Here is a 13,156-nt window from a genome sequence, read left to right on the forward strand (position 1 = left end):
GGGCCCACTAAGTCTCTTAATGCAGTGGAACTATATGAAGAGTTTGTAGTCGGTTAATCAGTTTGTCTTGAAATGGGCACTGCAGAAGAGACATTTGGCTCAAAGTCTCTCCTCCTCACTGCTGCATGTCTTTATCTATTAAGAATCTATACATAAAACAAAAGTTTAATTTAGTTTCAGGACAGTTGCTAAACATTAAGCTAGTCTGAGCTTCTCAGTCATGAGGTATCATTTTTTTCACTGAACATCAACAGGCCTGATATTTTATACAGGAACTGGTCAGAACCCAATGAGTGAGATGGCAGATGCATGTCTTACTGTAGAGTGTAGTGCTCAGTCTGGCTGGTCTCCTTTTAGTTAATTTTGGGGAGTTGAAACGTAATCTACATTTTGGTTACACTGCTGCAATGACTCATGTCCATGTAATGGACTCCAGTGTGCTCTACAATTTTATTTCTGCTGTCTGATTTCTTCAGAAGACAGTAAAAGTAGAGTTACCATCAGGCTTGTGTAAACAAAGCACCATGTGTGGAAGAATATGTTGGTGATTAGGTTGTCTGGCAAGCTGCCCCACATCGGAGTTAGCAAAGTGGAAATAATCAAAGAAATAATCAAAACCAAACATATAAAATGATAAAAGTGTTTTTCTCTTGATAGCTTCAAATCACTCATCTGTAATTTCTCCTCTATAGAGGTGTGAAGTTGAAGTTAACCCGACGATTACAGCCACACTAGAAGCATTAATGTCACATTAATGAGACGGTGACTCCTCCTTAATGGGATAATTCGTGCAACAGTGCGGCTATGCTGGCTGGTTTAAGATGCAGATTTTGTTCTTTTTATTTTAGACTTCAGTTTCAGTTCTGTTTGTAGATTTTATTCAGATCTTCTAACCTCAATTAAAAAAAAGTTTTTAGATATATCAAAAACTACACAACATATTTAAAAACACAGTTTATTATTAAAAATATCCAACTGATGGTGATTAATGACACAACAGTAGCAGGACACAGTACATTACAGTGGTGAGTTTCACATCAGTGACCGATGTTAGCATTAGCGCATTAACATTAGCTTAGTGGTTTGAGCTACACGGCTGTAGCTAACAGGTTGTTCTTATTGTATTCTGGTTCCTCTGCATCCTGCTAAATAACAACAAAAATTAGGATTGCTAAACTAAGAGAGCTGTTAAACTTTGATCAAGAAAACATAATGACTTTTATCCAACGATGACAAAGTTTATTCGCCGTACACCAGTATGCTTTGACATGCTACTTAGCACTTTGATGCACCAAAGTGTTATACTCAAAATCACGCACAGATTCATAATGACATCATTTTTTCGCTATTGGTTTCTCAATGTCAATTTCTCATCTCAACTTTACAGCAGGTGAGAGACCACAAAGTTGAGAACACTAAGTTTAATCTGTTTGATCTGCAGTTCCTAAATAATTTAGTTCTTCCGATTATCTCGATAGATTATCTCGACAGAATAACCATTAATAAAACTGAGTTCTTATTATGAGAAAAAAATAACAATTTAACAACCTAAACAATATATGACATTTTTAAATTTTTTAAATCTCCTTCAAAGCATGTGATTGGCCAAAGGTAGGCTTCAGAAAAACCAAAAAAGTCCTGTGCTCGTGTATATCAGTCGGTGTGTTGGAGGCCCAGAAGGAGCTGTGAACGATGGTAGAGTTTGGACTGAATCCAAAAACTCATCCCATTTAGGTATAGCGTTTAAACAGTAATCAAATGATAGCACATTTGTTTGAAGGTTGTAAAAGCATCCTGCTGTCTAACATAGGTTTTGGGCTCACTGCCCAGATATTTCACACACTTAAGCTCATAATGGTATTTCTTAAGCTGTCAATCATCTGTCTCTCCCTCATAAATAAAAAGACTCGGACCATGAAAGCAGACACATTTTTAAAAAATTTCACTGTACTTAGTAAAAGACAAATACTACCCTCAATCATTCACTCTCTACGAGGTGAAACCTCAAGAAAAGAGGTTTTTAAGAGGGTATATTTCTGAGGCAGTTAATGTAACCAGCACTGTGTGATATAACCGAGACAAACAAGGCCAACCATCCACAGACATAAATAGATTAGAAGTCTGTTAAATTATTCATTTGCACCCTATTGAATATCTTTAACCAGTCTCCCAGTTGGCTGTCCAGCTGTTGGGTGCATATTTGAGATTCAACAGAGAGCCAAAAGGATTTGATAATTGTAATATCCATCCATCCTCTTCTGCTTATCCGGGGTGGGTCACAGGGTCAGCAGCCTAAGCAGAGAAGCCCAGACTTCCCTCTTCCCAGCCACCTCCTCCAGCTTGTGTGAGGGAACACAAACGTGTTCCCAGGCCAGCCAAGAGATTTAATCTCCCCACCGTGTCCTGGGTCTGTCGTGGGGCCTCCTTCCAGTGGGACATGCCCGGAACACCTCACCCAGGAAGTATTCTTGTCCGATGCCCAAACAACCTCAACTGGCTCCTTTCGATGTGGATCATGTGGATCATCATTTGAGCAGGAGGTGCTCTACCCTGAGCCCCTTCTGGTCAAACTCCTATCTCTAAGGGAGAGGCCAGCCATCATCCGCAATCTCGTTCTTTTGGTCACTACCCACAGTTCATGACCATAGGTTGAGGGTAGGGACGTAGGGGCGCTCAGCTCTCTCGTCACCACCACGGACAGATACAACGTCTGCATCACTGCAGCCGCAGCACCAGTGTGTCTGTCCATCTCTCGTTCCCCTCTCCTCTCGCTCGTGACATGGGGTGGGCACTTCAACCTTTTACAGCCGAGGACTATTCTCATTTTAAGCAGGAGGCCACCAGCTGATGAAGCAAACAGAACCACATCATCTGCAAAAAGCGGTGGCAAGATTCTGAAACGGCCCACTTGGCTACATCTAGAAATTCTGTCTGTATAAAAATTATGAACTGAATCGATGACAAAGGGCAGCCCTGGTGGAGTCCAACACCATCGGCAACAAGTTCGACTCATTCCTGGCTATGGGGACCAAGTTCTTGCAATGGTTGTATAAGGATCGAATGGCTCGTAGCAACAGGCCAGACACCCATACTCCCGAAGTACCACCCACATAACACTCAGAGGGAAACTCCACAAAATGCATGCGGACTGGTTCGGCAATCTTCAGTCATAATTGTAATATGAATTATTAATTAAATCACGTATGGCTCTCGGCTCAGCTGTGCCCTGATCACTATCTCTGTATTCCATCATTTCCCCTCACTGGAGACAATCTGATATCACAAAAATCAGATTTAGAAAAAGCTTGAACAGTAAAGACAAGCCTACAGTACTGTTAAATGTCTTAAACGTTACCTCACTGAAGGAGAAAGCAAATTCAGTTAATACACATTGGAAGAGAAGCCAGCCTTCAGTTCATGTTTGCATATGAAAATGAGACATCGCATTATTTATTGTTCAGGCAGATGGTTGTCTCTTTTCCTGGGTGCTTTTTTATATTCTTATGTTTTGACAGAGCCTTCTGTTGAATAATTGAATTTCAAGTTTTACTTACATCTGTTATATTCATTAGTACGGTGCTTTTACAGTTTTGGAGACTGTGCATCTGAAGACAAACTGTGAATATCTTCACTAAACTGCAAGAGCATCTCTTAATAGTCTGAAGTATAGCTGGTTGTTTTGCTTTTTTAAGAAAGTGCCTAGATGGACTTTTACAGCCTGTATCTTCTTCATTAATGAGGCTTCACAAGTTTTCGTTCCCTCCAACCACACTGCTTTGCTAATGAGGGAGGTCCTCAGCATGAACTATACTTGCTACAGGTCTTTTAAAGATAATACTAAACCAAACATCCCTTAATGTCCTGCTCTGATCTAGAATAACCTCAATTTACACTCAATCCTTTGTTATCTTTAGAAATTCTTTATATAAATATATATAATATATATATTTGTATTTACATATCACTTCAAAAAAAAGTCAGTAGTGCTGTGTGTGGTCTATTCTATAAAAGTTAAATACAAATGAACACATGTAGAGGTAAGTACAGGTAATACAAAAAATTGCATACTGCGCACCTGTAGCTGTGTTAAACCAACAGCTAGGTGACCCAGAACAACATGACAATCATTTCGGTTGAGCTGTGCTTACAGAAAGTAACACAAAAATACAGTCTTTCAACACTTCCTGTCACTGTACAGCCCCAAATCTTTCTCCTCCTCATCAGCGTGGTTCCCATGGTGACAGCAGAAAGAGCAGCAGAGAGAGCAGGGTCAAAGGCTCAAAAGTCATCGTGTGGGCGCAGCCTTTAACAGGCACCTGACGGAGGATAGGCAATAAGATACAACATTACAGAAAATAGAGTTAACAAGGATATATATATATATATATATATATATATATAGATATAGATATATAGATATGATAACAGATTCAAATAAAAACACCTTCAAAGCAGTGGTACAATACAGTGGTCCCTCGCTATAACGCAGTTCACCTTTCGCAGCCTCAATGCTTTGCTGATTTTTTTTTTTTTAACAGCGCATTGTGTTCTGCGTCCTGATTGGCTGTAGACCATTATCATTCAATCTTGTGTCATGTCTCCTGTACAGTATAGAATGAGTTCAGCTTGTCAAATTTACATGAATGTTCGATCGCTAGCAGTGTGACTCTGAAGTGCTGTCCTGTATGTTGCGGGTGCATTTGGTTTCATTCTATAATACTGGACTTATTATTCTACGAAGGTTTGAACTTTGAATGTTTAAACAAAAGAGAAAAGTGTGAAACTGTTCATGCCTGTCTTAGGAAACTATATAAAGTGTGTAGTGAGGGGTTTTACAGCCTTAAAACATCTATAATAATTGTAAAACATAAAGTTAGCTGTTAGCAGATTTCACCTATCGCGGGTTATTTTTAGAACGTAACTCCCGCGATAAACGAGGGACCACTATATAAAGAAACGAGGGGCGACTCAAGACTTTTCGTTGTACTTAAGTTTGTAAGTATGTGTACATCTTTAGAAATAAAACTAGGTTTGCTGTAGTTGCTCAACTAAAAAAATAGAAACAAAAACTAAATCTACGATTCCATCTGTATGTTTATTGAACTTCAGGGAGAGCAAGCAGTGGTGTTACATCACACAGCAGACACTATTCAATGAAAAGTGCGTCATCCAGGAACAACATTGATATCAAGTTGCATCAGGCTCTCTCTGACAGAGCTCTGCATGTGACGGGCTGATCGATCACTCTGTGTTTGCTTCTCAGTAATTAATCAGAGGAGCTCATTGCAGTGCTTTGAAGGAGGTGTGCGTGGGTGTGAAATAACCCCAAAAGTATTGGAAAACGGTCAGAGGATTTCAGGCCTCAGAATCGTCGATACTGATGCACAACTACAGATCCGTCCCTAATGCTCCACGAAAGTCGGCAAAAATCGATACGGTTGTCAGAAAAAAGATCGTTCCAAATAACTCTCGAGTCTGTCTGCACTTGTATGAGTGTTGATGTACGGGATTTGTTTCACTTCTATTTGGCTGATACGTTCTCAGTCACATTCGAACCATTCCCGCCCCTTTCTTTGTCTTTGAAATGGGCAGACAATTATTGCCATGTCTGCTAACCTGTCATGTTTACTTATTGTTCTGAGTTCTTTTTACTTACCTGTGTAGGTGGAAGGAGATGAGGAAGGACTGGGCGACGACGAGGTGGGGTCCTGTCCTTTCCTACTGGACTACGACCGCTGGGTGCATCACCTGGCTCGTCCCCTGAGCAAAAGCAGAAAATACGATGATTTTAGCATGACAGTATATAAGATTAGATCAAAATCAAGTTAAGATCTCAGAACATGCTCACTGATGAAAATCTGGCAATAAAATCTCCATTAAATTAAGAGAGAATACTTGTGGAAGTTATTTTGGTTCTATTTTTACTCTCGTGGTTGCACACAATCTTGCATTATTTATGACTGTTTTGTTGATTAGACCTAAAAGATTTATGGACTTCGCCGCACCCACCCACAGCTTTGCACAATGTTACCTTACAAGGCATAAACACACACAGATGTGCAAAATGTTACTTCGTCTAATGGGTATACGGCCGCACTTTCATATAGGTGTGTGTGTGTGTGTGTATGTGTGTGTGTGTGTGTTGGAAGGACTCCAGACTTATCGCAGGAGAAACTCAGGTAAGTGAGTGGATTAGGACAGGAGGGAAACAGACTTTCCCGGCGGCCAAACACAGTTGCACACACACATATTTCAGTCTGAGACATTGTCATACACACCTGCACTGTCACAAGAAAACTCGTTCATAACGAGCTCTCGCTCTCTGTAATATCTTGGCACAAACACGCTAACACACACACACACAGAGTCATACACACACCTGCTTGGGAAGAAATCTGATTCCGTCTCTTACAATACATATTGTCATGCAGCACAATAGACAAAGAGCTTCTTTCAGTCGCTGAGGAATGAGGCGAGTTTGTTAATGTTGAAACACTCACACAGATATTATATCTCAGTACTACAGACAGAAAATATGAGAAATTTAAAACAGAAACACGGACAACCTCCTTCAAAATATCAGCGTGCGAGACGCCTGATGTGTTTTTGTTTTCCACCGCGTCTGTGCCGATGATCGAGGTGATTTACTCGCAGCAGAATGTTTACCAATTAGGCATCTGTCCTTTATTGTGTGCACCGTTGACAAATAGCAGCATGGAGCAATATGGGACCCTGGGTTCCTATCTGAACAAACGTGTGTGTTTGCATTCACGCCTGTGTTTGTGTGTGGTCTTGCTCTGTGACCATCTGTTCCCATCAGAATCGAAAACCTCGAGTCACATCTGGTTTGAACCTGTTTAGGAGACAGAATTGGGTCGTGTCATTATTGATTTGCCACAATAACAAGTGCAGCGAGACGAATTCATGTTTCATTTTTAGCACAATATTAACCGAGCCTCTCTTTCCTTTGCACTGAGCTTAGTTTGATGAAAAATGCAGGCGCGTTGTCCACTGTGTTAGACAACATTAACTTTGAAACATCAGAGCTTAATGTTTCCCCTGAGTACGTGCATGCAGATGTAAGCATGCCCAGTGCATTAGCAGCATTTTTCCTAATCAATTATAGGAAGCAAAATGATGACTGAAGGAAAACTATTAAAACCTGAGCAAAATACATGCAGAGAGTTCACATATATATATATGTATATATATGTTGTAGTGGCAACAACACAGTTGCTTACCTACCTAAGTGACCTCGTGCCCAGACTCTGCTTCCTTAACAGAAGATGTGTCAGAGGGATTAAAGAGATCCGATGCAACAATTACACAACTGATCATCAATCTGTTGCCCATGTGACTGTTGAAGTCACTGGATTAAGCACCCTCAAGCAGCCCACCCAGCGACTCCAAGAAGGCGGGGTGCACTGATCTGTCATTCGGCAGATAACTGCGAACAACAGTAAGCAAGCAAAAAGGATGCAAGGGCAACATCCAGAGCCTGCTGCTTCTCACTAAGAGCAACTCTAGATTAGATCAGAGAGCAGCAATCAGACATAAATATTTTTTTGAGTTTTCTTCTCAGTATATGAAACTATATTAGCATTTTAACACTTTAACACTTGAATACTTCAGCATATGTCCTTTTAGCTAAATGCAATTTTAAAATTTGGACTTTTTTTGTGCAATTAGTCTTGTAACAAAAGGCAAGAAATTTAATTGCAAACCTTCACTGATATTTCCACTTGGATTTACTTGCTTGAGCCCGTGTCACTTCAGCTTGTATGTGTGTGTGCATGTGTGTGTCACAACACACAGTCTCCTCCTACATGCCCTTTGGCATGTTTGTTTCTTAGCAACAATCCAGAACACATCACGTATAGCAGCTTGTGTACGGACACACACAGCTACAGGTGATTGATTGCTTCTGGACCTACTCATGGTGTAGTTTGACCTTTATTGCCACCTGCAAGGATGGGGTTATCCTTGTGTGTGTGTGTGTGTGTGTGTGTGTGTGTGTGTGTGTGTGTGTGTGTGTGTGTGTGTGTGTCTATTTGGGCAAATTAATGACATACTGAGGGACAGTCAGTGAACTACAGTAATACACTGCAGTTTGCATCCCCAAAGGAGCTGAGCTGACACTTTACAAGGCAGGACACCAGTGGTCACTATGTCCTGCAATAAACTGCAACTGTAATGGCTGTAGAGGGCAGCTGGATAAAAATGGGAACAGATTCACTAACTCCTCCTTTCCAAAACAATAAATATGTCCCTGTCACCCCTGAGTTGTAATTTAGACACTTTTCCAAAACAATGGGATTGGAGGAAATTGGATTTAGCTGAAGAACTCACCCAGAGGTGACAGTAAGAGTCCAAAGCAGGCGGAGAATTGCCATAAATGGCTGTAGTGACCCATAGACAGGAGACTGTATGCCCAGCGTGGAGTTCCTCGCTCTTTGTTTCTCCTTACATATAACTTCAGAGGACCTCGGCTGACATTAATGTACTGCAGACTAACTCAAACCATAAGAGTTGCTTCACTTTCCTAAAATAACACAATCTGAGCAGTTTAATCTTCACTTTAACATCTGACTCGTTTGCCTCATTGACCAGCATCTCTCCACACTGCTAAAATGTGTGAGAGGGAAACACAGAGCCTCATTGGTAAAACATGAACTTCTGCTTTCCAGAAGCAGATGATGTGTGCACCTCTTGCTGAGTCAGGCTGCGGGTTAAAAGTGCCCAGCTTTAGCCATCTCTCTTGGGAGAAGAAGTGTCTTCTCTCTCTGCACCGCCAACAACATATTTTCTTGAGAGAGGTCCTGCACACTGCAACGCGTGGCTCAGTGATGACTGTCAAAACCTTACAGCTTTGCAACCCTTTGAAAGCTACGATTCTTCTACTTTGCGGCCTCCAAATGCTTTCCTTGGTATTCTTTTCTCGTTTCGTGCAGGAACAATTAAATGTTTCTTGTTTGGCATTTCTCATCGGCTGTGGATCATGATCAATAACAAGGCCTAATTAAAATTTAAATGTCAAATTCTTTACCATTGCATTTTTTAATGCAACATAAATATATCCATCCATGCCCTTTTTGCTCTCCTGGTAAACGTTCAACAGTCTGGGAATTTTTTTAAAATAAACTAAAAAAATATATATATATTTTTTTTGTGAGGACTGTATTGTGAGGACATTGGCAATAAATGGCAAGCAAAACACAATGTGTGCCACTGGGGTGGAGAAATTCATTCTTGTCTTTGTGACACATAAATCATATATTTCGTGTTTTCATGTTTTCCTATTTTAGACACAAAGCATTCAAACTGTAGCCACAATCATAATTTGCATCTGGAGCTCTGTTTGTAATATTACACTTTAGCATTCCTGCAACAACTATTCCGGGAAAGCTGCTACCCAAACATCAGCATAGCTGTGTCCGATTCCTCCATTTGGCCAGCTAAAACAAAACCCTATTGACAGCACAGCTTCTTCCTAATGGCAGCAGACGCCACAGTGTATGTGCTGCATGTGTGTGTGTGTGTGTGTGCAAAAACACAGTGTGTGTCACAGAAACTCGTTAGTTATGCTTTGATCAGATCGGCTGAAGAGTATTTGTGCTCTTGTCTTGGTGCAGAGGGTAATATCAGGTGTGTGTGTTTGCTTGTGCCCATGGAACAGTTGTCAGGAGAAGCATGATCTGAGGAGCCAAAGTTAACGATGAACCGACAGCAAAGGTGAAGATGTATATGCGCTAAGCATATGTGCGTGTGTGAAATAGAAAGTGCATTAATGATCCATCGCATGCGATATCAAATACTTGTGGTGTACTGTACAGAACTGTCAATTTAGGCCCCAATTAGGGGCAGTCTTGTTGTTCCTCAGTTTATATACACGGAGCATTCGCTCACACACACAGACACACACAAGCTAATGATGCGAGGTGACCTTGAAAAGCGTCTGGATAGCTCGTGTGTGTGTGTGGGCGTGTAAATGTATCCCAAGCATTTCCAGCTGAATCAGTAATGAGCATTTCATTACTTCAGCCTCAGTTCCCCAGGGAGGAAACACACACACACACACACACAAACACACACACGCATACAGAGCAGAAAGAGCATGGTACAAGGTAGCTGTAGATTATTCCCTCAGCAAGTGCTTATTAAAATTAAATTATATTATGATAGCGACATTTTCTTTAAAAGCAAAGAAAGAAAGGAGCCGACTTCGAACTTCAGTACATCCTGACATGAATGACTACTTTCTATGCAATCTTGCAATGAAAGCAGCGTGATTCTGATATCCTGTTGAAACCTTCAAGGGCACTGTACTGCAGTATTATTCACTGCAGTCATCTTGTTATTTACTGACTATAAAAAAGAGAGCATGGGTCCCAGTATAGCTCACTGGGTTGAATAGGTGACCCACATGCCATAAAGCTATCACAGAGGCCTGCGTTTGAATCCACACCGAGGTCATTTACTGTGTACTTCTCTCATTGGCCTATCTTTATGAAGGCCAAAGAAATCAACAAATAAATACATATAAGAGCATAATGGAAAATGATATGTTTGTCCTTTATGTTATGAGTATCTATAGAAACGAAACGCATCCTCTCTAACCCCTCTGGGTAATTTACCATTACATTTCCAAGGGAAAAGGAGGAAAAAAGGAAGAACACAGAGAAGGTTCGTGGATGTAGTAAAGGAGGACATGCAGAGGGTTTATGTGACAGAGGAGGATGCTAGGGATGGGGTGAGATGGAGGCAAATGATCCACTGTGGCGAAACCTGAAAAGAACAGGTGGAAGAAGAAGAAGATTTCCAAGCACTTTAGTAAGATTTTAAGAACGATACATTGTAACACCATAGTTACAGTTTATAGACGTCCCTTAAGTACCACGCGTGCAGGCAATCATTAAGTTAGTGTTTTAAAATGAGGATAGCTGAGCATGTGTGTGCCTGTTCAAAGCACTGCTGTGCAGAACAGGATGATTGGTGGGTGAAGGTGGATGAAAGAATGAAGCGAGCAGAGTGGCTCTTTGAAGGCTACACATCAACAGCAAGCCGGAGAGGGTGTTGCGGGAGGTGCAGCTAGACAAAGCAAGGGCAGCAGGCTTCTCCAAAAGGTCAAGTATGAGAATAATAGCATCCCTGCAGAGAGGAGGACTAATATACAGATGATGTCGAATCAGATTTGCATGAACAAACTCCCTCAAGTGCCGACATGACCAGAAAGTCAGAGGTAAAGAGGGGCGGGCTGAAAATAAGCAAATAGATGGGTTGATAGACGAGGAGACAGGCAATGAACGGTGTGTTTGATAGAGGTTATGGGTGTGGCAGCATAAGTGAACCCAACCATGCTGCCGACCTTTTCTGTAGATGTGCTGTGATTTGCAGCATCTCGCATAAAGTTTTGCTACTTTTATCTCTTCCGTGTTGAGCAGCACAGAGAACTTTGCATAAAAGACGGAGCGTAAGAGCAAAGCGCATGTATAATTCTTTAATGAGCTGCATCTCCTAACCTGAGGATCTGTCATTAAACTCTAACAGATATTAGCAAAAGCGAGATATACGACTGCACACGTACATCATTGATTCTCAGTCTCTTTGGCCCCACTGTTGCCCCCATTAATTGGTGTGTGAAGCAGTTAGCATCAATGCACCGCAAGCTGTGAGTTCCAAGCAACAAAATGATAAAGGAAAGCATCTGTTTAAAGAAAAATGCCCAGCCCAAGTGATTTCACCACAAAAAGTATCAGGAGCCAAAAATAAATAAAGTTAAATGCCGTATTTTTCAGACCATAAGGCACACCGGTTATAAAGCGTATTAAGCGAAACAAAACAGATGAACTCTTTCTTTTTTGCTTCCTCTACTTCTGTACCATTGATTAATGTTGAATTCCCTCGCAGCTGCTCTATTCCTGTGTTGTTGCAGTATATTATGACTAACCTCGTATTGTGGATCGCAGTTGTTCTCATGACTGAAATTTGGTCCGTTTACAGCATCCTGCCATGCGATTGCATTTGTCCCTAACCATCGGGAACCCTCACGTTAACTTTTATCGAGTGGGAAAAAAAGTTATTCATTCATCATTCATCCTCCAGCTTCACTTATGTTATGCTAACATAGCTGTGTCGCTAGTGATCACATAGCACATCATTATATACCAGCTAGCCCAACTTCAATAACCCTACAAAAGTCGCTGTTTAGTTTTCTGTCTTCATTTATGTCTGAAGTGATAGCAGAGCTGTACGTTAAAATTTTTTCACAAATCTCTCAGTCAGAACATGCTATGTCATGTTTAGGTGGAAACTAGCGAGCTAACTTCCTGCTAACTTCTAAGTTCGTTAAATTTAATAAATTCTGTTTTCATGGATGCCTGGATGTTAAACTTAATTGTTACACCTGGTAAAGCAGCAACGCTGATCATGTTATTACAGATGAAAGAATTTAGACAGTTTTTAACTCTCAGCGATGCCTCAGTGTTCATTTGACTTTGGGACGTGAAGTGGACGGAGTTTTGGACCCGGATTACTCCGAGTCCGTGAGGCTCCTGCCTACGGTAGCTGTAATGCTCCAACAATCCATCAAGCGGTGCGGCTTCGTAGCTTCCCAAAGTCTCACCGAAATACTAAAACATTTTTTGACATATTTTGAGCGCCGTGTACCACATATAATCCGTTCAAGGTCAGTAAGCACAACCAGAATTCATACACAAGGCGCACCGGATTATATATGGGTGCTTGGTGTTCGCTCGCTCTGTGGTATAGTATCGCTTCCTGTTCCTGCTCAAACACAGTGGTGTTTCTGAGTAGCTTATTTGCTTAGCAGTTTAATTAACAACTTTTAAATACATTCTTTTTTCACAGTATAATCTGCACGTGCTTCATCCGAAGCACACTTTCTGTGTACTCACTACCTAATTTATAGTATTCACTCACTGTCTCTGTACTGTTTCGCTAGCTTAGCTCGTAGCCGACCCGTTAGCACCATGGCTACTTCACCTGTCCCTTCTGCACTTTCTTGCTCATTGTGTCAGATGTTTAGTTACTCCTCGGCCTCCTTTAGCAGTAATGATATCTGTAACAAATGTAGCATATTTGCAGCTCTGGAGGCCAGGATTACTGAACTGGAGACTCGGCTTTGCACCCTTCTCTC

The 13,156-nt window shown here is 41.2% G+C and overlaps 1 protein-coding gene across 2 annotated transcripts in view; it reads right to left on the bottom strand.

Annotated features, from left to right (window-relative positions):
* Positions 1-1,217: 1,217 nt before the first annotated feature.
* LOC146498871 (glypican-5-like) overlaps positions 1,218-13,156 on the bottom strand; it is a 63,362-nt gene continuing 51,423 nt past the window's right edge. For both annotated transcript variants that reach the window (XM_085138029.1, XM_085138028.1), the window contains exons 10-11: positions 5,657-5,760; positions 1,218-4,316 (exon numbers count right to left, since the gene is read on the bottom strand). In XM_085138029.1, the coding sequence (XP_084994155.1) occupies positions 4,221-4,316; positions 5,657-5,760 (200 nt within the window). In that variant the 3' untranslated portion in view covers positions 1,218-4,220. The remainder of the gene's footprint in view (positions 4,317-5,656; positions 5,761-13,156) is intronic.

This window comes from Neolamprologus multifasciatus, chromosome 17, assembly GCF_963576455.1.
Source record: "Neolamprologus multifasciatus chromosome 17, fNeoMul1.2, whole genome shotgun sequence".
In the NCBI taxonomy this organism is placed as follows: domain Eukaryota; kingdom Metazoa; phylum Chordata; class Actinopteri; order Cichliformes; family Cichlidae; genus Neolamprologus; species Neolamprologus multifasciatus.